The 25,163-nt window shown below is 38.5% G+C and overlaps 1 protein-coding gene across 2 annotated transcripts in view; it reads right to left on the bottom strand.

Moving 5' to 3' along the window:
• GPBP1 (GC-rich promoter binding protein 1) overlaps nucleotides 1–25,019 on the bottom strand; it is a 29,819-nt gene extending 4,800 nt beyond the window's left edge. Inside the window, exons 1-10 of one of the 2 annotated variants that reach the window (XM_015848777.2) lie at nucleotides 24,901–25,019; nucleotides 23,209–24,195; nucleotides 22,393–22,460; nucleotides 10,300–10,419; nucleotides 5,543–5,666; nucleotides 4,829–5,052; nucleotides 4,092–4,158; nucleotides 3,607–3,791; nucleotides 2,552–2,686; nucleotides 1,437–1,598 (exon numbers count right to left, since the gene is read on the bottom strand). In XM_015848777.2, coding sequence (XP_015704263.1) covers nucleotides 1,437–1,598; nucleotides 2,552–2,686; nucleotides 3,607–3,791; nucleotides 4,092–4,158; nucleotides 4,829–5,052; nucleotides 5,543–5,666; nucleotides 10,300–10,362 — 960 coding nt within the window. In that variant the 5' untranslated portion in view covers nucleotides 10,363–10,419; nucleotides 22,393–22,460; nucleotides 23,209–24,195; nucleotides 24,901–25,019. Of the gene's footprint in view, nucleotides 1–1,436; nucleotides 1,599–2,551; nucleotides 2,687–3,606; nucleotides 3,792–4,091; nucleotides 4,159–4,828; nucleotides 5,053–5,542; nucleotides 5,667–10,299; nucleotides 10,420–22,392; nucleotides 22,461–23,208; nucleotides 24,196–24,892 lie in introns of both variants that reach the window. The other variant, XM_015848778.2, reaches the window with a different exon arrangement.
• Nucleotides 25,020–25,163: the final 144 nt, after the last annotated feature.

Here is a 25,163-nt window from a genome sequence, read left to right as displayed (position 1 = left end):
CATTCATAAGAACATTAAAGAACTTGAATGTATTATGTATTAAACTTCAATGCACTGGGGCAACAGAGCTTCCTCCAAGCATGACTCAGCTGCCCATCACCATTTTCCACATTATTTCATTCCCTGTCACTGTGGAAAGTAGCACAACCATTACTGGTGCATGATTGTTTGTTTTGGTTTTTTAAACTTCAACATCTTTCCATTACATCCATTACATCAATGGCAATAAGATACGTGCAATTACTGAATACTACAAGCTGCATGATACATACAAATGTCCAAGGATATTATGACTTTTATTGATAGCATGTTTATTTTCCACCCAAATACACTGTCTCAGAATAACAGCTGTGTACAGCGGGACAAAATCAAATGCATTTGAACCTCAAGTACCATGAAGATATTAAGAACTCGGACTATTCCAGGAACTCAAACTCAGTCGAGTTTGATTTTGCCTGAAATTGAAACAAGGTCAGAAGTCAGTTTTACTTTCAGGAGCAGCGCGCAGTTGAACCATTTCTTTTTCCATCTCTGTGAATCAGAATAATTCTTCTCCAAGACCAATTTTCCTTTTGCTGCTCATAGGCATGTAATTCACTTCATCCCGTGTAGTGAATAACGTGTTACTTACTAATACTCATACTACATAAGCTAACTCTGCTTACGGCTTGTTGGTCACTGGTAGCAGAGACATGAATATTCTCAGGTGCCAGCCAGGCACTGCATGGAGTGATCCAACAAGAAAGAAACCTGACAAATGAATATCATATACAGCATAGGTTTTCTAGGTTTCAATTGGGAAGCAAAAAACAGGCCCCTTATATGTGCATAAATAAAAATATAGCTCCTATGACTACATTAAGAATTGAGAGAGCTTCTGGGCATGTAAGAATTATTGTTAAAAAGGAAACAATTTGAAAAGCAGAACCAGGTTTTTCCATTAATTACTTTTCTAGGATTATTAACAGCCAAGGTACAAGACACTGCCGTCCTGTAAGATTAGGTTATTGTACTACTTTTCTTTACTCTTTTTATTGAAACAGGCTGCCCAAGGAGATGGCAGTCATCACCTCAGAAAGTTTACAAGAAAAAGCTAGACGTCTCAATGAGTGACAACATTTAGCAGACACATGGACTGATGTTTGGACTACATACTATCTGTGGTATTTTCAACCTTCATGATCCTATTGTTGCTAAAGGGTAAGATGTCCTTGGGTTATTGACATCCATCAACAAATATGGCAGTAGAAAAGCAAATTACTAAGACTCAGTGGGGAAAGTATCATTTGGAGCAAACCTATCTAAAGGCAAATCCCTTCCTGCATCAAGAGATTCAAGACCACACCTTAACAGCTGGCTGGAGGAAAAAAACCATAGGCATCTTTCAGACTGAAACCAATTACTGCTGGATCTACTACAGGTATGAAGAAAGTTACCTTCTCCTGGCCAGCATTCTCATCCTCATGTTCTTCTTCCACTCTGTCTCGTTTCAGTGTTTTCAAAAATTCACTCTTCTTATCTGTCCGCATTCTTGTCAATTTTGTTAAACGAGGCTGACCAACTTTGTCAACAGGGGATGAAGAATTTGACCGATTACACTAATGTAGGGAGAGAAATAATAACAAGACTATTGGAAGTACAGTCATTCATAAAACACTGAACAAAAGACAAAAAGCTTCTCAGGAACTAATACTGCATAGAATCATAGAATCACTCAGGTTGGAAAAGGCCTCAAAGATCATCAAGTCCAACCACTAAATCATATCTGTGCAACACACCCAAACAGCTCTTAAAGACATTCAGGGATGGTGATTCAACCACATCCCTGGGGAGCCTATTCCACTGCTTAACTACCCATTCCGTAAAATATTTCCTAATGTCCAACTAAACTTACCCTGGCGCAACTTGAGGCTATTTCCCCTCGTCCTGTCACCTGACACCAGTGAGAAGAGACTTGCCCCACTCTCACTGTAAGCACCTTTCAGGTACTGGAAGAGAGCTATAAGGTCTCCCCCTCAGCCTCCTTTTTCCCAGGCTAAACTGCCCCAGCTCCCTCAGCCTTCCCTCATGGTGTTGATTCTCCAAGCCCTTCACAAGCCTTGTTGCCCTTCTCTGGACCTGCTCCAACACCTCCATGTCCTTTCTGTACTGAGGTGCCCAAAAGTGAACACAGTACTTGAGGTGAGGCCTCACCAATGATGAGTACTGGAGGATGTATATCCATGATGCATGCATATCCAGAGTCTGGAGCAGAAGGAAAATATTTGTATTTTATTGTTTACGGTTGTTGCACACAGACAGAGGGATTCAAGTTTGTGGAGCACTGCTAATAGTCCAGCTAATGCACTATCTTCACTCCAAACCAAACTTACAAAGAAACTGTGCAGTATCTGAAGACCACTGAGCTACTTCCCACAATATCCACTCTCACATTTACTCCAAAAAATATACTTATTTAACACAGTTCTATATAAAATCTATTTACCCACTTATTTAACCAAACAAATGAAAAATTAGACATATGTGATTAAAATTACAGTCATTGCTTTACCTCTTTCACTGCGTTCTGGGATATAGAAAATGCCTTGGCACTTGATTTGAAAGGACTGAAATTGCCACATGAAGATTCGTGAGGAAATGGATTCACAAGTTTGTTTTCTTTTGCTTGGTTTTTCCACTGTGTATTCTTAAAAAAATATATAAGGAATCATTAAATACAATAGGATAATTTTAAGAATCTCAAAAAAATGACTACACAAAAGCAGAACAATTACAACCCTAGCTTAGTATAAACACGTTTTCATGTGGGATAGTGAGGCAGTTTATGAGCAATTAATCTTCTCACAAATGCTGCTTATGTTGTTTATATAGAGTTAGATATAAAAGCAATTAAAACCCTAATATGTGATGTATTAAGATAAGAAATACAAGAGTCTTCAGCAGCTGCAATTAATGTTTTTAATGCATTAAGCTGCATAGTTAAGAATGGCTTCATCAAATGCATTCAGGAATACAAAAATTCCCAGACCAAAGCCAAAAGACAAACATGGAAAACTGGTTATGGAATGGGACAAGAACAGCTTGCAATATCAATAAGTAGATTGCAACATCATCAGCATTGAGAACTGGGATAAATTCTGAAGGTATATTTAAGCCAGATATTGCTCTCTTTTTATGTTAAAAATTCACACACAAAAATTATTCATAGAATCATAGAACAAAATCATACAATCACCAAGGTTGGAAAAGACCTAAAAGATCATCCAGTCCAACCATTCACCTATTACCAACAGCTCCCACTAAACCATGTCCCTCAACACAACATCTAGTCGTTCCTTGAACAACCCCCAGGGGTGTTATTGCACCCCAAGGGTGTTATTGCTATTTCATAAGTTAAAAACATCCTTTTTTTAAAAAAAAAAAAAAAAGCATTTCCAGTCACTTTTGGGGTGCATGGCACTTGAACTATTCAATATTTGATTAGTATGCTTTAGGCACAGAATTCTCAGGGGTGAAATAGCTGTAATTCTCAATATGCTTTTTTTTTTTTTTTCTTTCCCCTCTCCACCCAGCACATAATTCATGCCAAGACTATTAAAGACTCACCTTTGCAGGTGGAGTGGCAGGTTTAGGGACCAATCCTTTATAAACACTTGTGCCAGTACCGTTTTTTACTGGCTGTGAATGAAGACTTCCTACTACAGGAAATCCAGATATCTGCAGTTCTTTTGTACTACCCTTTTTAATGACAAGCATTCTTGGAGATCTGGATTTCGGGTTCAAAGGATACTCTAAAAATAAATAAATAAATAAATAAATAAATAGATAGATAGATAAATCTTGTGCATGTGTATACAGTCTTTCTGTCACATTCTGGGCTAAGAACATTAGCTGTGGCTGCATCTAAAGACCAGAAGATTTATATCCAAACAGAATCGTTACCTTTCCTACAAGAAGACTGTCACACCAAAGTAATACTGAAACTTCCTCAATTTCAATCTACTTCTTCATAATAACCTAAAAGAAATTCCTGCGTTTTGAGTAAAACTTTTTTTTAAAACCTTTTTGTATTCAACATCAAAAATACTCACCCCATACACCTGCTCCTAAGGATTTATTCTGGTTTGGTTCCCTCTCATATTCAGGATTTAAAGATGGCTGAAAGAAAAAGACATCATTATTTAAAATGAAATTTTAAAGTCTTGAATTTTAGGACCCATTAAATAAACAATCACAACAGTTTCCGCTGTCTAAGACTTTTAAATGGAGACAGAATATTTCCTCTGAGCACCAAATTTATCAATGCTCATTTGTTTCTCTTCTCCAACATTCAAGCAACAGTCCATACCATTATATTAAGTGCCCATGGAAAATAAAATGAAACGAAGAAAAATCCACCAAAAAAATACAATGGCATAAGGCTTTTCAAAGAGGAAGCTCTGCTTTCCTCTTACGCCTTAGAATTCTAGGTTGAAACACAGAATTTCAGATGTCAGAAAGACCACATCGTTAGTACTTTAGATTATCAAGTAAGGTAATTTTACAGACTTTAATACATACATATGCCACAGTAAACTGAGTTAAAAGACTATAAATTCAGAGCCCAGCTGTAGTTTCACTTAAATAATAATAAAAATGCAATGACAAAAACTGGTGAATAAGAAGAGAAACAAGTGGACAAATGACTGACACCCCCTTACCTATGGAAAGGGTGATCCCTTACATGATGATCAGTAACTGGTGAAATCTCATGAAGTAGCTTGTTATGGACAAAATGGCACTTGCAGAAACAATGAAACCTTGTGTATTATAATTACAATTAACTTACAAAATCCTCAGCCTCAAATTGTTTGGGTACTTCCTTGTCTTCCTTTTTCCCAGTATCATTATGAGGTACATTATTTTCATGCAGTCCTTGGCTTTTCCCACAGTGGGAAGTGCTGGTACGAGAGCGGGAACCTCCACCATGGTATCCTCCACGGTGGTTTGTATTTTCTGTACCATTTCTGCCTTGTGAACGCCAACCATTCTTCTCTTTTCTCCCAAAATGCCCTTAGGTTTTTAAATTTAAAAGAAACGTAAGTACAAGTAGTTTTGGAACAACAAATCTATTTCTGCAGAATCATTAAAGGATTTAAGCAAGCAGCTCTATCTATAACATGGGACATAACTGCATAGTGAACTTAAGTTTGCATTCACATAACCAGCAGGAAAGACTCAAATAACAGTGCCGGAAAAAGATGACAGAAGTCCAACATAATGATTACTCAGCCTCCTTTCTCAGCTTTCATTTACAAGTTGTTGGCCAAACAATCAACTTGACAGCCTTCTTAAAACAAAACAAATAAAAAAACACCCAGAATCACACTACTCTAACCAGCCCATATTCCTCCTAACTTCAAGAAGATCTGACTTTCTGTTGCCTCTGTTTTACTACAGAATACAGTGCTTAACATAGGGCTAAGATTTTTTTTCCTAGTCAGAATGCTAGAAAGCAATGATGTAAATGCATTTAAAATATTTCATGAAATCTAAATTATACCTCCATTAGGTCGCCCGATGTTAGGATCAAATGCATCAGAAGAGTTGTGCCTTCTGTGATTTGCTTCATAACGATTCTCTGTCCATGAAAAATTTTCAGAATGCTTCTCAAAGTTCAGTGATGACTGTAAAGAAAATACCTGATTAATAACAAGAGCTGAGTCATCAGAACTCTAACATACTTATTATATGGTATACACAATTTTAAAAGACTCTGGGAGATGATACAGCAATTCTCAAGTACATGCATGTTCAAAATTATGTCAACATCCTTTAAGCCAGCAGAACAAGAAGATTCATTTTCCATTGCAGGACAGCAAAAAACACTGAGGATCACACTCATGACACACAGCAAAAATCCAAGTGTTGATTTCAGTTTGGCAGCAGAACGGTGACAAGTGACATGTTACTGTAGAGGAAAAATTTTAAAAAGGTAAGGAAGGACGCATGATCATAGTTGGAAATGGAAGGCAAACATCAAAACTTATAACCTGAAGCCTACAGAACTAAAGCAAAATTGAGAGACTATAACACTACTTGATAGAGCAAATTCTCTGCTACAAAACAATCTTTTCCAGAATCACCACAACCAGCTATGCAGTTTAGCAATGAGAGCCTGCACGTCACACTCACAAAAATCTGCTCCAATAGAAGTGATCCACTGTCACCATCACTACTGCTGAAACACACCACCCACTGCTTCACTGCATTCACACCCACTGCTTGGTCTCCGTCAACTTCAGTAAGTGCCAATGAATGCCACTGGGTACCATTTTTATCCACATGGGAAAACTCAGTGACACATCTTCACTTTATCCACACTTCCATGTCGGACACCATTCTATCAGGCTGCCCCTCTGTTGCCATCTGTCACACAGTATAAACAAGCAATAGGATACAGGCAGGAAGGTTCAGTGTCTACTGCCGTACCACCAACATCCACCTCCAACTTCAAGGACTGACATAAAATAGGAGACATTGCTTTAAAAGCAGCCTCATATCATTAACACTTATGCTATAGAACTCAGATTACTAGCAAATGCAGCTCTGCTTGTTGCTATTAACCCACACATTTTCACAATGCATCGTTTAGAAATGGCGTACAACTTCAGTAATTATAAACACTGAGAACACAACTATAATGCAGCCATGAATGACACATGCATGAAAATGTAAGTCCCGAAGTTAAAGTTAGTTGTTACCCATTAGCACTAGGCAAGTTCTAGTAATATCTTAATTATTCCACTGATCAAAATAAGAAGGAAAAAAAAAAGTGGGGGGGGAAAAGGGGAAAAAAAAAAAAAAAAAAAAAAGGAAGCCACGGTAGTAAATGATTTTGCTACTTTGGAAAGTATGTTGAAATTTTTTTCCCCTACCACCAGCTCTATCAAGGGACCTGAATACAAAAAAAAACACAAGTTCTTCCAACAATATCATCTGCAGCACTGAAGGTGCTGTTCAAAATCCACAATTTAAAATTCAGCCCCAAATAAAGAAATACATTTAAATACAAAGTATGCATTATCAAGTTTTATAGAAGTCTCTCTCAATTTGAGACCTGGAAGCTCTTTGCAAACTTGGAGATGGGAGAGGAAAGAAGAGAAAAAACAACCATGCAGTCTGAAAGCCACAAGAAATTGTAATTTAAATGGTTAATAAATTGTAATGAATCTCAATATTAGTTATAATCAAGCTTTGAATTAGCCACCGCAAATCCGAAAGCTCCAGACCTGATTGTAGGTAACATCTTTGATGGTAGCTTTGCATGTTGATTTACATGACACAGCCTAATTGCCTTTGGAGTTTCATTTATTTTAATAACCTTAAAGAACAATCACACTTTCACAAAGTATAACTGATAACTCTTTACATATACTGTTCAAGTCGTACTTGATAAAATGCATCTAGAGTTGCTACAGTGCAGTTTGCATTTTCTCCACACGATGGAGATATCAGCCTATCAAGACCCTTGCTGCAAAGAAAACAGTAAACTTCATAATCAAGAGGAAATGTATCAGCAATTTCTGGAAACTGAGAAATTATCTGACTCAATTCAGCCATCCAAGAAACAAAGCAAAACAGATTTCTGAAGCGTAAGTCTTACTGTTTTAACACAAAGTAACAGTTAACCCTGCAAAAAATAAATTCACCCTTCTGTCTGCAATAGCCTCAGACACATTTTACAGAAATATTTTCAGAAAAACTCTGACTGTATTCCAAGATGGCTTCACCATTCACATCACCAAATTAAAGTATGGCACGGATACAAACATTATTTCCAGACCTGACCTAGGGCTTCTCAGCAGTTGACTACTCAGCTAAGTGGACTTTGCTATGTAAGTAACAGGGGAATGATGAAAAAGATTATCCTTCAGAAGAAATCAGTATCAGTAGATGTAGTGGCTTTCAGTCAAACTGTGAGCTGTATCAGTCACGTTCAGAAGGCACATTCCCAATTTCCTGCCATTAGTTTTTCCAACAATAGCCTTTACCTGCATAAGAAAAGAACCCCAATAATCCAGGATGGAGAGGGACCCAAACTCCTGAAAAAAGTTTCTCACAGTGCCTCCTCAGGGAAACGTAAGCTGAAAGGGCTGCTTTTCAAGTCTAAATGCTACTGACACTGTTGCCTCATCCCAGCCCCACTCTGCACAAGACACTTCTTTTTTTATCCCATCCTTCATCTCCATTGCTCTTATCTGTTCTTCTCTACAGTTGCCCTGTTCAGATATAGGAATCATCAAAGAATTATTCAAGGAATTTCTGGGCTTTCCGCACAGGAGGTCATATCTGAAATCCTTCTTACATAGGAGTAATAGAACTACACAAGTAGGACAAAAAAGACTGTTCAAATGTTTAGTAACCAAATGGGTCACATATAAAAAATGTTCTTCACTGAAGGAAGAGGTAATGCAATAGACAGTGGAGCAAAAGTACCATAACAGAAAAAGCATACAGCTACAAAGTTTTTGGAATCACAGAACCACAGAATAGCTCAGGTTGGAAGGGACCTCAAACATCACCAAGCTCCAGCTCCCCCCCGCCCCAAGCAGGGCCACCAACCTCCACATTTAATACTAGACCAGGCTGCTCAGAGTCCCATCCAACCTGGCCTTGGAAACCTCCAGGGATGGGGCATCCACAGCCTCTCTAGGAGGCCTGTTCCAGCACCTCACCACTCTCTTGGTAAAGAACTTCCCCCTGACATACAACCTAAGTACTTCCCTCCTTCAATTTAAAACCATTTCCCCTTGTCCTGCTCTGGCTACCCTTTCAAAGAGCTGATACCCCTCTTGTTTATAGACTCTTTTTAGGTACTCAAAGGTTGCAATGAAGTCAAAAGGTTCATCTGAACTCCCCCAAGTAGACTCATGGAAGAGAAAATAATCCACAACAGATGCTTGCAACTTCACACAACTGAGAAAGGAGTTGACAAAAAACAACTCATACCCTAAATACATTTCAATAGTACACGGGTACTGCTAGAACTTAAAATGTCAATACAGCAGTACAGATCTAAGTATGGAGATAAATCTCTTCCAGTAGATTCTTGGAATCTGTGTAGAATAATTGCTTTATTGTTGTGACATTAAACTAAGCTCTGATCATTATTCCTATGGAAAATACATTCAACAGGAAAGAACAGATCACTGAGTTAATATTTCTGCTGTTATTATTGCTGCTGGACTACCCAAAATAAAGAGGTTAGCTAGTTCTGCATATAAAAAAAATACAAAGAGTCGTAAATTAAGGTCATTGGAAAAAAAAAAAAAAAAGAAAAAGAAAGAAAATGCATGTATGCACATATGTCAGTATTTCATGTATGCACATATTTCAGTACTTATGTATAGCAATGGAGACAGAACCAGTACTGAGTGTTGACTCTACCCTGAACAATATCCAAGACCTATTTCCATATTTGAGAAAGGCTAAAGATTTCCATGCCAATGAAAGACCAAAAAAAAAAACTTAAAACACATTAAACAAAGCACAATCATTCTCACAGCTGAAGACACAGACATTATTTTTGAAAGATTAAAGGAAAGGCTGATCTACAGATAGAAATACAAAATAGATGACACTCGTTTGAAAAGTTCAGTGCTGCCTCTACTTCTGTATTAACACAAGTTAAAAAGAAAACAAAGATAAGCCAGAAAAAAATAAATATTTATAAAAGTGACATATGTTCAGGAATACAAAAAACCATAATGATTCAGGAACTGCAATTTCTTCTTCTTAAGTTAACTTCTACTTTTCTTTTTTTTTAAACTGAGTCATGGCCTAGGTGGAACAGGTACAGCGAGGATGCACAATTACCAACAACAACTGAAGAGACTTTACAGAAAGTCTATTTCATAATCATTTTGGTTTTTCTTATTTGATCAATTATTTGATTAAAAATTCTCTAAAATGTGTATCCCACAAAGCAAGAACATCATCAAGTACATGCCTTGATCTGATTTCCTCAAGCAATACAGTAATTCATTTCAAACTATCAACAAAGGGAATTTTAACCCAAGAACAGCTCTGATAATCTGTGCACATGCTTCCTTCCTAGCAGAAACTCCTACTCTGGAGGTATGAATTTGATTATCACCATTCAACTATTTAAATCACAACAATAAGACCTGCCAGAAATTACCCATTATTACCCTTCCCAACTCATGAATAGATGCATATTTTTATAATGACAAATGCTACGACATTTAGACTTGTTTATTAATGAAACTGATGGATCAGAACTACAATAAGACATACCTTTGTTGATGATGGCAGAGTAGGAAAATTAAGCCAGGCAGGAACAAAGTCATGCTGCGCCATTTAGGTCCAGTGTCTCCAAATCAATGAAACAAGGCTTTAGCACCTCATGGCAAGTCCCTGTAATTGGGAAAAAAAAGAAAAAAAAAAAGAAATGAGTGCTTTCCAGATTTTTATCGTGCACAAATATTACACTTGTGGTGTTTTGACCATTAATTCCCTGATGCTGTCTTGTATTATTTTCTCAGACAGCTGTGGTTTGAAGTCTTACTAGCTTTACTTCATTACATCATATTTGTCCTGTTACTACTTAGGAGTCAAACTAATGAAATTTTTAATAAGGGTCATAAAAATAAAATTAACGTTCTTTCCTTCAGTTTCTTTTAGAAACAGGATGAAGGATCTTGAGTAAGGTCTGATCATAGAGGTATGTAAAATTATCACATTGAAATACTTTCTAGCACTGCTCAGAACAGACAGTAGGAGCTACTTTATTTTTCAGATTAGCCCCTACAAGTTAGTATCAGCCACCATGTTAAGATTCCTCAAGAAAAGAAAAATCTCTCCACAAATACAAGAATGCAAAATAATAAAAACTACAATACTTTAAGCTGAACTATAGCACTGAAAGACATGGATGAAATGCTGACAGGATTATAAACTTAACTGAATCAGTTTCTGCAGCTAGACACTGTAACACTGTCAATGATTAAAATGTATTTGAAATATGATACACACACTGCTAGAGAAAAAAAAAAATTAACAACCAAACGCATTATCTGATTTATAATCACTTAGGTTGCCAAACAACAATTCAATTTCAGGTTGCTTTCACATTAAGTTAAACCAACAACTGAGAAAGATTAACACCTTCTTCTGTAACATACGCCAGCACTGAGATGCTCCTGCACCATTTAAAAGGTTTATTTAACAAGATTAGACAAGATTTTTCTTTTTATTTTTTTTTTCTTTCTATTCAAATCCATCACAACTTAATCTATTCCCAGCAGTAAGAGATACTTCTGCAATCTATTTCCTCCATGGTAACTACAATCTCTATTCAGAGTTGTGCTACTTACAAATTTAATAAGTACAAAATATTTCATTACTGCAGTTATCAATAAAAATACCAAAGAGACATATTTGGTCTATGAGATCCAATTCACTTGATGTATACTTCCAGCTTAACATTCTACAAGTGCTTCCCTTACAAAGCCTCGGGAGCCTCAAAGGCAAATAGACAGCACTGATACTCCACTTTTTAGTAAGGTTTCAGAAATACAGGATTTGTTCTACCTTCAAGAAAGAAATAAATAAATAAATAAATAAATAAAATCAATACTTAACCAGAATTACAATAAATAGTACGCACCCACACAAGAACCTGCTTTAATTACACTGACTGACAATGAAGAACTCTAACTATCACACCATATGTACACAGCACATAGCAGATCAACCACTGCTCATCTGCATAAACAAAACAGCTGTTGTACTCCCAACTTTAAACTAGACAGCAAATATACTGTGTTAAGTTCCACAGACATGAACACAGTGGTTCCACAGCTTCCAGAAGTTCCCCAAGTAACAAAAAATTAGGCCCAAAATTGATCACAGTGCTGAATTCATCATTTCCTGGTTGCACAAGCTTGACACAACACTGCTATTAAGAGAAGTATCATGAAAACTAACTTAGTTTAGGTTGACTTCCACCAATGCAAAGCTGAACAATTTTGAAAATAAAAAAGTACTGAAATACTGTTACAGTCACACTTTCAATTTTCAAATGCATTTAAGTTTCTTAAATCAGACTGCTCAAAATATCTGGTCATGTCAGCAAGTTTCTGACGTCAGATTCAAACACCACACAGTGAATTCAGGAAAAAAAAAAAAAAAAAAAAGAAACCTTGCATAGACTTAGGATTCCAGACCTTGTAAAACTTACATTTTGCCACACATACAAAGTCTGACTGTCAACAATAATCACAGAATTGCAGGGGCAGGAAGTTACCTCTGGGGATCATCTAATCCAACAGGAGGCTGCACAGGAAAGCATTATGGTGGGTGTAGAACATCTTCAAAGAAAGAGACTTCATATAGCCACTCTGGGCAGCCTATTCTCAGTGCTCTGCCACCCTCACAGTAAGGAAGTTTGTCCTCGGTTTTAGCGTGAAGATCCTGCTTCGTATTTTGTGTCCACTACCGCTTGTTCTGACTATGGCAGCACCAAGTAAGAGCCTTGACCCACCCACTTGACTCCCACCTTTTAGATAGTTACAATCATTGATAAGATTCCCAGTAAGTGTTCCCTTCTGCAGCTCCAAATAAAGCAGTGAACAACAAACAACAACGAACAGTTAGCTCCAAATGAGGTATAGTTGAAGAGATCTGTCATTAATACAGTCCCCCAATCTGAGCAACAGGAGCAGTTGATATGAGCAAACTGTAAACAGCATAGAATACAAACATCCAAAAAAGACGGAGTGGGTTTGCTTTGGTGTTTTGGGCTTTTGTTTGTTTGTTTATAATCTTTTTGTTTGTTTGTTTTGTTTTACAGTTGACAGGGTCCTTTTTTGACAAAGCATTTTTCTCTAGTTTTAAAGCAGCTGGAAACATACACTTTTCAGGAAAACTGATTTGTCTTATATCAGTATTCAAGAAAGCTTGAAGAGGCAAAACACACTGAGAAAAAGGAAGTAAAAAGCAACTGTACAAATCACAAGTCAAGACTTCCCTGAGAAAGCTAAAAAAAACCCAAACTATCTAGAGCCAACTAGCAGAGCTCTGCATGAGAGCAGAGGGGGAAAATAAATAACTAAATAATGGAGCTAAAACACTATCAGTAGCTTGTGCTTACCAAATCAAATGAAGAAATCAAATCTTAGAACAGTACAGTCAGTCTTACCTAAACTATCACTTTTTTTTAAGTCATCTCAGGACAAGATTCAGTCATCACAGACAAGTCTCTTTGAAAACTTCCCAGCTTTCTCTGCCTCATAAAACAAAGACCAAAGATACCCATTCCTATTACTAAGCCAGACACTAATGGTTGTTATATATTAAACTGTTTAATCACACTTCGCATGTACACAAATACAACCTTGTAATAATTAGGACAATTTTTTCCTTCTTAGGTTATAATCACAATTAAGTTCCTGCAGGAAGCTTCTTTCTCCCTTTTGAAAATGCTATTTCAAATCAAAAGCATTTAAAAAATAATTTTTCTAAATATCAAGGAAGTGCAACCAGCATACGAAACAAATTAACATTTCTTTTTCTGCAATAGCAGAGTTCATTGTTGTACAAAAGCAAAAGACCGCCTGTAATCACAACCTTTTGGATCAACATATGATGTATTTCAAGCCTCATCATACAATTTTCATATTATATGGAACTTTTAACTTCATATTACTGATAAAAATTATCCAATAGCCAAAATAACTAACATTTTAATTTAAATTCTGAAGCTTGCTTGTTATCTAAAAACTTCCAAGCAGTCAACACATAAAACAGGAACACAGAACATACAGACCACAGAGATCTAATTGAACAAACTACCCAAAACAGGCACCTCACATTTAACACAAGTTCTCATATTTTAACAAAATTTGTTTCATTTCTTGCAGTTAAAAAAAAAAAAAAAAAAACCCACATATTTTTTCCCCTATAACACTGATGGGAAAAAACAAAAACAAACCAAAGCAAATAACAAAACATTGAATGCCTACTCAGTTTCATACCATCTGCCCTAATTAGAGACTCCTGCCACCAGAACTATGTTGGTTAGGGACTTCACCCTCCTTCATTCCTGAATGATGTCACTAAACAGGCAGGCAGACTGGCAATACATGGCAGAAGGTTCTAACTGCATAATGCTCATTAAAGACAACCCATAGTGCAGAATCCCAGTAAGTACATGCTAGTCCATCTCATATCTCTACACAGTACATCAAAAATGGGAACACAGTGTAGACACATAGCAGAAAGCAACCATACAGTCACTACAGGCAGAAACAGGTGGATTTACAAACTCACTTAGCTGCAGTGACAAACCAGAGAACAGTTGTACCAGCAAAAGCCATGGAGTAAAGGACAAGTCATGCAGTCAGGCCTAATACGGTCTGACATGCCAGGCATCTATAAAAATCTGCAAGCAATTTAAGTTTTAAAGTAAAAATGCAAATCTCAAAATATTGGAACCTTTATGATGTAGCCTGAACTTCTCCATGTGTTAGAGTCTAGCACTGCTAGAAAAATAATTTCCTTTACATAGTTGCTAACTTGGCCTTAAAAATATCAAGGTAATAAAGGATACTGATGTCTGGAATAACTGGTTACACATAAATTAATTTAAGTCACTAATCAGCTCTACTGTAGTCTTTTCACTCATAATTTCTGGCACTACAAATATCTTCTGAATGGAAATGAAGCTGAAAGAAATCCTCTTCACTCTATTTTCCTAATTACACAACATCAAAAGCAGCTAAATGGCATCTCTGGAAGTGCACTTCAGGAGCTGGAAGAGTGACTCCCATGGAAACTCCTCTCAAGTATCGGCTGCATAAGCAGATGGGCAATGAGCAGAGGAAGCAGTTGTAATCGAAGAACCTTTTGACTGCTTTGAAGCACAGATATCCTGCTTATCTTTTGTTTTCAACAAACAGGCCAAATAAGGAAAAAATAAGCATTATTATTAAGCTATGGAATCCTGAGAAGACTGTGGAAAATAACGTAACTATTTTTTAACTGTTTGGAGTTTCTGAAACTATTTTCATTTTTGAACAGTCTACGTAGTTCTAACAAAACAAAACACATAGTACAACATTTTTAATACAATTAACTATAAATACTACAACAATTCTATGACTCATTGGAACCAAGCTTTTAAAAGATATCATGCTACCTTCTGTTTTCCCAGGTCCGCACCCATTACAGACCAGAGAAACATCCCAATGAAAAGCACAACTGAGAAGTTCTGAACTTCAACTTGTAACAGCTTCCCAGGCCATGCTGTCCTAACCCTTGTCTCAGAAGGCTGTAGTCCTTTCAGTAGCACTAACAAAGGTAAGTCTCTCTCAGTACTTTCATCCTCACACAATTTTGAACAGAAAAGCATGAGTTTAACAGCTTACAATTTCTGAATCTAGACAGTATTTACTGAAAAATTGTATCACACAGCATTCTGAAAGACTGATTGAGTTGCACTTCCTTTGAATATCAAAATGTTTTATCCTGGAACATAAATTTTCACAAGTCGTTCCAAACAGGACTATGTCCAGTTGCATTCAGAACATACCCACCCACTAAGTCTACAACAGCCTTTCTGTACACTCTATTCCAGTGTTTGACCACCTTCACAGTTCTAGTTTTTTCTTGTGGTCAAACTGAATTCCCAATGTTTACCTATCCTTGTTGTTTCCTATTCTGTCATGTCCCTGATGAGACTTAGTTCTCCATTCTTCATCCCCTCCCACTAAGTACGACATATATGGGTAAGATCCCCATGAGTCACACAACTCTCAGCCTCTCCTCTATGAAAGACACTCCAGTCCCTTCATCATCACTGCGACTCTTTTCTACAGCATTTTCCTTTCACTGAGCCTCCTGAGGTTCCTCTCTCTCCAGTTCTCCTGCCTTCCCAAACACCTAGTGTAACAGACACTCCTCACAACTTTCTACCATCTGCAAATTTGCTGAGGTAAACTATGCCTCATCATTCAGGTCATTAATGGATGCGCTAGGGATTACTGGGTCCAGTACTGAACACTAAGGTATAACAATAATAAATTCTTTAAAATGGACTTCATGCCACTGATCACAGCCCCAATGGGATGGGCTTACCCATTCAGCCCCCTTTTGGATACACCTAATTATTCACTTACCTAGAAGTTTATCAACCTTTCTATGAGGATGCCATGGAAGACAGTCTCAAAAGCTATGAACAAAATCCACTGCTCATTTCACCCACCAAGCTGGGCACCTCATCAATATTAGCTTGGTTAAGTATGATTTTCCCTTCATAAATTCATGCTCATTGCTCCCATTTATCTCTTGGTCATTCGTGTGTTTGGAAATATTTTTCACTGTGAGTTGATCCACCATCTTCCCCTGGGCTGAAGAGAGGCTGACCAGTGCATAGGTCCCTGGACCCTCTTCCTTATGCACAGATTACCACTGCCTTTCCCATCATCACAACTTTTCAAATATAAACAATAAAGAGCCTTGCAACAACATCTGTCAACTTCCTCAGTACTTGTGGGTCCATCCAGCCTGCTGCCACAGACTTCTGTCAATCTTTAAGTTCACTTTAAGTTTTCTCCCACCTGATCCTTCTCTACCAAAGTCAGAGAAAAAACTTCAGCAGAATTTTAATGAAAAGGGCATCAGTTCAGAGACCATCCCCACCCAGTTTTAAGAACACATGGTTTAACTTGTCTAACCAGTATTGAACAAGCAGAGAAAACAGTCCACCCCACTGGTACTGAAGAGATCCAGCTTGCAGGAGGTCTCCTCAGTGCACAAAGCAAAAATACTTCCCTTCCCTTCAATACCGAAACAGGTTTCATCATTGTCAGAGAGAAACATTTGAGTCTGTAACAGATTTACCATTTACCAAACGGTTTTGCCTTTTAATAATGTCCTAGCAGAATTAAACAGATAAAAGCAGTGATAACCCTGTAATATGGAAAAGGTGGTCAAAATGATAGCAAAACAGCTCGAACATCTAAAATTTAAGAATAAAATTTACTAAAAAATTATGCTTTTTAATCATCACTATGTTAAATGTAGCCCACTTAAACAGAGCCAACTAAAACTTTATAGGAGAACTAGTTGTTAAAGCAACGTTAAAAGTTCAGAGAAAAACCTGGCAACTTGCAACCAACTCACTGTACAGCAAATCAAAGGAAAAAATAGCATTTATACTACTCAGGGTATGTGAATAGCATGAATTATTTTACAGAAGTCTTTTGCTGATATTAAGTATTTCAGAAATTGCTAGAAGATGAAAACAAAATGCATCATAAACTCAAGTAAAAAGGAATGCTTGAAATTTGTGAGATGAGATAGTAAAATTGCAAAAAAAAAAAAAATAACATTGGAAGCTTACAGACACAAATTCATCAAGTCAAATTGTAAAGGAAAACACAAATAACACAAATTCAAATTTCTTAACATTCCCTGAAGACTATTTTACAGCCTCACTCTGTTGATCTGTACACAGAGATCCCCAAACCAATAAATGTTATAAGCACATATATGCAGATACCTAGTTTCAAAAAAATCTAAAGTTAACATGCATGTGTATCCAAGTAGCATATACCCTATGGTCTCCTATATACCATCTTGTAGATTATTATTACCTTGAGTACAGCACACCACAAACCATGTGTGGGATCCTTAAGTCCTCCCTTCATTTACAAACTTCTTTGACAACCCACCCTCACTCTGTCACTGCAGTTCTAGTATATTTATAAATGGGGTAAAAGTAGGATGCAAGCCATCAGCATTAAAATACATAGTTAAATATTATTCAGTGTTTCACCTTCATTGCTCCTGCTGCTGCTTTTCTTTCTCAGAAATAAGCTACAGCAAGTTCATCAAATCCTTCTTATTGAGTCAGGAAGGCAAACCAAGCATATACAATAAGCAAGCCTGCGTGATGCTTTACAAAAGAGGGATCATTAACAAGGGAATGGAAGGGAGAAGACAGACACAGTTCTCTACAAGAGAATCAAAACGATGTTCACACTACCAGAGATGTCAAGTAGTGACTATACTTCACCGCATTACAACAAAAGAAGTTATTTTGCCAAGGACAAAGCTTTCTGGAGAAGCAGCAGTTGGTTAAAACAGAACAACTCTGAAATAACCAAGCTACAAAATAAACTGACCCCACAGCTATTCCATCTGCAGCTCACTTGAAATATTCATATTGCCTGACAAAGTATCTGCTATAAAAAAAGCTAAAAAATAAAAGAAAATAAGTAAAAATGCTTAAGCCCTAAACACCTGATAACAAGGTCTCCTTCATTAACAGGAGTACTCAATTTTTCTCAATTTAGCAGGCAATTTAAACAAGTCAGACATTCTTCCTACTGCCACAAAACTTCATTTTAACTGAGAATTGTTTATGGTAACATACCCTTCTGTTACCTGTTGTCAAGAGTAGTGCCAGTTTTGAACACAAGTGTACGCTCCAAAGACTTCTGCTCATACCTCGTACCTCTTAACTTTCATTACCCTTTAAAAGGAGACAGCTTATGAGAGAGAACTTCCTTACACCCTCATTCATTTTGCTTGAACAAAGCACAACCAGCTGACACAAGTCACTCTGCCATCCAAGATCTGCATGCTAATAAGAGAAATTAACACATAACACAAGCTTTGTAGTTCTTGAAAACTGAAACACTTCTACTTATTGCAAATTGCTGAAAAACCACATTTGTTTGAACAAAAGATTATTTATTTCTCTTATTCCCTCTCCCTGAAGGTGCACAGCTACAGCTTTACAACCAAGATTAAAATATATTAAAAACAAAGTGGAGGTGTCAAACCACCCTATTCTACGCTTCACCACAGAGCAGATCACAGATCTAAGATAAATTACAAACAGGTTTGAGGCACAACAGTTCCCTCAAGCAGAACCTTTAAGGGTCTTCTCCCACACTGAGTCAACAAACATTCATAATTTCTAAACAATCTAGCTGAAGTTTTCTCTTTCTCAACTACGTTACTGTAAAGTAAGTACAGCGTCCAGTTTCTTTCACTGTCCCTACCACCCAATACAGAACTGTTCCAATGAGAATTCTGGTACTAAAAAAACATTTTGTTTTTTAATATACCTTCTTGTCTCTCAAAAGAAGAATGGGAACTAAGATTTCCTGTGCCAGTAACGTGAAGTCCTCCATCAGATTCCAACACCTTCAAAAGTACAATGACATGCCATGTATAACATTTTTTAAGGTTCATCAATTGATTTCAGACCTTACTGTTTCTCACAATGTCCATCTAGACAAAAGGACAAGCATGTGGCTAGACAGAAACATAATGCGATGGACAAACAATAAGCAGATGGATTAGGCTCAAGCCCAATATTGTAAATAGGGTTACATCAGGCTGGCAGCCAGTCACTAGTGGGGTTCCCCAGGGCTCCATTTTAGGGCCAGTTCTCTTCAGTGTTTTCATCAATGGCTTAGATACTTAGTATCAAATCCTCAAAGTATGCAGACAACACACTAAACTGGCAGGAGCTGAAGACTCACTTGATGGCAGAGATGCTGAGAAGTTGAAGGGGTGGGCAATGACCAACTGCACGAATTTTAAGAAAAGCAAGTGTCAGAGCCTGCATCAGAGACAGGGCAGCTCTGGATATATGTAGAGTCTTGAGATGAGAGGCTGGAGAGCAGCCCCACATTCTTGTTTATAGATATGGTTTGCCAACAACAGGGTTTAGATCACTCCTATGTCTAACACATTATAGTGTCACAAAAATCAAATGATCTTTTAGGAGACATTTTAGAAACAGCGAGTTTATGAGAAAGATTAGAATAACTTTTTCACCTTTTTTATCCAAAAAAGCTTTTCCTTTTTGGAGCGTATTAAAATCTATATTACGTATAGAGAGAGAACCACAGAATCAACAAGGTTGGGGAAAAGACCTTTAAGATCATCCAGTCCAACCATCTACCTATCACAATATACAGTACATATACTGTAGCACATATTAATTTCCTTATTTGGAGGCAAACTATGACCAAGTTCCTTTTACTTTAAATCCTATACCTGCACAACCATTCAGTGGAAATCCAGGTAAACACTGATCTCTTGCCCTCTCGCAAGGTTCAAATTCCAAAAGTTGAAGTGTTAGAGCAGTACATGACCTTCCGTACAGCAAACATAATATAACAAAATCACTGGGATGGTTTTGCATTTTGGAGTGTGCACTGGGAAAAAGGAGCCTTTTTTTTTTTTTTTTTAAAGTGCATTACCTTGTACTGTATTAAGAAAGCACATTATCTGTGCAGTTTTCCTGTAACATTTTACACATTTAACTCCACTTAAGTGTTGCTGCACATTTCAACTCTGCTTACACTTAAAGCTTCCACCAGCAGTATTTTTTTTTTTCCACATAGCAGAGCAGCCTCCACTGTTGACAAAAAATCTCAACAGAAACCAATGAATTTCAGGATTCAACCAGAATGAAAAAGCCAAACTGATTAGAATTACTCTAGTACAAAAGTTATGTTTACATCAAGGCTCAAAGTGCCACAAACACGCACGCAGTCTCCCTGGGGCAAAGACCTTAACTTCATACTCATCTGCAAACCACTTAAGAGACAGTCAGCACTACACAAATTATAACCTAAAGAAGGTATTACAGTGGACCAGCATACTAGGCCTACTCAATAGGCCTCATCCAACTACACAGGTCACCCTGAAACTAGTGCCTCCTAAACTACAACAGATACAAAAAGCACAGTAACACTACTAGATAGAGCGAATTCTTTACCACAAAACAGTCATCGCCATTAGCTATGCATTTCACCAGCCATGAACAAGAGCCTGCATTCTACCCTCACAAAAATCTGCAACACTGGACACGACCACAGTCACCACTGCTGAAACACACCGTGCTCACATCCACTGTTGGAGCTCCATCAACATTCAGTGTAGATGAATGGCAAGAGGAGCCACTTCTCCACACACAGGAATCCACCACAACACTTAGCTTCATACCCGCTCCCATGTCAGATGCTATTTCACACAGCAACAACATGAAATGGATTATCAGCCAGAAGGTTCAACCTCTCCTGCCACACTACTAACATCCGCCTCTGACATTGTGAGCCAACACAGTCAAATGGGACAAACTGCTTTCTGAGCAGCCCTTGTATGAATCTAGCTCTGGCTACAAGGGCATAGTCATAAGGCACACATGAATTTGTCAAATACAACTGCACTTTCCAAGCATTAAAATTGTGAAAATGATCCTACCAGCAGTCAGAAAGATCTGGAGAGATAATTAAATAAAGCTAAAAAGCTGAATCTCCAAAATATCCAGGAGAGACTAGATAAAGATGCAGTTCCAAATACTCAGAGGGGAGATGCAGCTCCTTAATTTCAGCAAGACCCATCCCTCCTCCACCCTCCCTATTAAGAGGTAAAAGTTTATCATAGCATTGAAAAGTAATGGCTTGAAAAATAAAGTAGAATTCACTTCTTGTATTACTTAAGAATGAGTACTTGTATTGCTATGCTTGTGGGCACATAATAGACAAAATATAATGAAATGGACACTTAAGCCTGAACTCTTTCCATTCACCAAGCGGTTTCAAGCAAAACACAGACTACTTCATCTAAAGGAATGAAGAAAATCCTTCTCAGTTGGTTTGGTTTCTTCACATGTGGCTCAATTCATTCACTCAATCAACAACCACACTAAAAGACTCAATGCAGAAAAGCCCCGGGCCACAGCCACAAGAGATTACTGAAACAGATTCCCATTCATCTCCAAAGTTTACGTATTTTCAAAACAGCAAAACTGAAATGGAAGTTTAAATATTAGAACAGCAACACCATTCAAAAGAAGAATGCGAAATGCTGAAGCTCGATCAACTTTTGGATACCCAGAAGACACCACACAGAAACAGAACTAGTAAACTAGTGAAGTGACACTGAGAAAACTGTTCAGATGCAACTCTTTCATTTGTGGTCAAAATAAAAAGCTATAGGGAAAATAAATAAATAAATAAATAAATAAATAAATAAATAAATAAATGGGAAAAAAGGAAAAAAAAAAAAAAGGTAATCCTTCAACAGTTTCCCAAGATTAAAATTACTCCTCTACCAGCTACAGCATGTCATCTGCCCAAACATTTTTGCAATGTCCTTACTGAGGGTAGGTATTTTATGAGCTCAGTATTCATACTTTAGCATTGCAGAAGCTCTGACAAACTTTTGAAAAGGTAATGACTACAATAAATCTACCACCTTTACCAGATACTGAGTTTATAGTCTACCTAATAATGCTTTGTTTCAAGCTTTATGATTAATCAGTAAAGAGGAGTTTTATTTAATAAAATTACCACTAACTTTTGAATTAAGTTGTTCTGTCCATCTTAATTTTCTTTTAAGTAGTATCGATTCAGTCGAGCACAAACCTGCAAAGAAAATACAATAAATCTATATTAATTTCCACATTTAAGCTGCACCTACATCAAGAAACATTTAACTACTAGAGGGGGAGATGGCAGCAGAACATTTAACAGTAACCTGTGAAATTTGTTAGCTAGCCAATATATCTTGGTTTTGAACCGTTCCCAAAGTGGGTTTACTTTTTTTGTTATAGTTTCAAATCAGACTCATTCCCATTACAGAACAGGAAGCTACTTTGAACACAAACTTAACAATACATTAAAATATCAGACTGCATAGGTAGTAAATAATTGGCTTCCATACTTAACAAAGAATAGTGGAAAGCTAACAAAAAAACAAAGCTAAATTATCACTACTTTCATGCTGTAAACACGTCTAAAGAAAACTGGAAGACGAGTTACTCAGCAGATTTGCTCAATAAGTGTAATAGCTCACTTTCAAGTTTAGGAGGTGTTACATTACTTACAGATTCTGCCTAGAAGTATTTATTTTATAATCGCACAGAAATAAAAAAAAATAAAAAAATAAAAAATCACACGCTTACAAATTGCTCGTGTAATAGTAGGGCATGTACTCTTCAAAGACATTCCAAATATTATAAAAAATGGCAAATGAAAAACAGATTCTGCTAGCTGTTTTCAACATTAACAAAAAATAAAACAACAAAAGTTCATCCTCCATACAGTTAAAGGCACTGATTTAAACATTCTACTGGTGTTTAAGTGTAAATTGACATACAAACACAATACTTACCTAATCCAAAAGGACCGCACAAGGTGTTAGCTCCACACGATTTATCTTTTTCCAGTTTGTTTCCCTTGAGATAATACCCCAAGTTCTTCTTGATACTACATTCGTAGCTGTTTGACATAGATTTGACCTCACAGGAATCAGCTACCCATCCTTCTTGCTTACAGATTTCAAAATCTACCAAGTCTCCCAACTCAAAAAGTTTGTCTTTTTCTTTGAAAGCTTTTTCTGTTGTCTATTCCATGAACATATCACTATGAGAACCATCAGCTCCAAACGAAATATATATACTTCTGTAAAGCTGAAAATCCAAATTTCACATCTGAACTGAGGAACACGTCTTCATTCCAAGTAACAGAAGCATCTGTAAACAGCAGCTATCTAGATACCGCCATATTGCTTATTGGCAATAATGTTTTTCCAAAAAATTAAATAAAGAGAAAAAAGATAAACAGATTTCTGTTAGATTCTTCATTTAGAAAATAGGTTGCACTGCATAATTGCAAAAGGCTAAGTAAGAAAATCTAAAAAATAATATAAGGGTAATAATATCTGCCATGGAACTTTTCAATAATGTCCATACAGTGACTCAGACTGTATCTGACCTGGAGACAGCCTAAAAATCCAGTTGTAGAGGGTGCTCAGAAGGAAAAAAATGCCTATAAACCTAAAAGCACTTTATTGGATAGCAAAAACGTTCCGAACTTGATGAACTCAGCCGTGTATCCATACTGTGTGTCTGAAGGTGAGATCCTCTGCACTTCCACAAAGAGGACTTGGAACTCCCAATCTCTTCCGCGCCGTCCACTGACTGCTTCTGAAGGCTGTTCAGGAGGAAGCACTCGGACAAGTAATCCCCAACAGCGTCCAGTGTTTCTCCGTTTTGAGAGAAAGCAGCTGCGGTTGATCGGCTCCCGCCGCTCCTCCTCCCAACACCAACAGCTGAGGCAAAAGGCTCCGACTCCTGGGGCTCACCGTAACGCTAAATGCCTACGGGAAGAAGAACCAGAGTCATCGCTTATCCGTTCAGGATTCAGAGCCGGCGCTGCACAGACCGCCACATCTCAGCCCCCACCAACGCGCACGCGGTCAGCACGCGGCACCCCGGCTGGCTGAGCTGAGCGCCGGCACTCGCACAAACTGCGAGCATTCATTGACCGGAGCACGCAGCAGCTCTAACGCTTCGCTGCCGTTCTGCGAGCCGCGGGCAGCCACCTCGCTCTGACGAGCAGACGGCAACCCAGAAGGAAGGGGCATTCCTTGTTTTATTGGGGACGGACAGAACTGCAGGAGGCACTGCCCCGCGAGGGGACTCCGCGGTACCAGACAGCGGCGGGGGATTCCCGGCCGCGGGACACCCAGCAACACGAGGCCCTTATGGCGACCAGCACCAGGCCGGGCTGTGCTGCCCGGCTGCAGGCCCGGACCGGCCGTTCCCTTCTCAGCGGCCCCGCGGAGGGGGAGGGAGCGGGGCGGCCCCGCGCCCCTCACGGCAGTACCGCCCCGGCCCCCCCGCGCTGCCGCTGCCGCCTGCTCCTTCTTCTCCTCCTCCTTCCCTCCCCAAAGTCCTGCTGCCCGCCGCCGGGCCGCCCTGGGCCCGACATCCCGCGCCCTCCGCCCCGAGAGCCGCGGGGCCACGGACGGGAGCGCACCGCGCTCGTAGCCACACACACACATACACACATACACACACACCGCTCGCCTAGATCCCAAAATGGCGCCGCTCCGAACCGCAACGCTCCGCGCCACCAAACCTCGCGAGAGCTGTCGCGACCCCGCGGGAGCACGGGGCGGGGCTGGGCGGCCGAGCTGGGATTCCCGTGAGGTGACGTCACTGCAGCGATCCCGAACGTTCCTGGGGGGGGCGGGGGAATCCCCTGCGATAGGCGCGCCATGCCACGCCCACGGGGCTTCCCAGCCACCACGTCACGGGGCGCGGCGACAGCGATCGCAGCCTG

This window comes from Coturnix japonica, chromosome Z, assembly GCF_001577835.2.
Source record: "Coturnix japonica isolate 7356 chromosome Z, Coturnix japonica 2.1, whole genome shotgun sequence".
NCBI lineage: Eukaryota > Metazoa > Chordata > Aves > Galliformes > Phasianidae > Coturnix > Coturnix japonica.
Note: the sequence above shows the minus strand (reverse complement) of the source record. Positions and strands in the feature narration are given on the sequence as shown.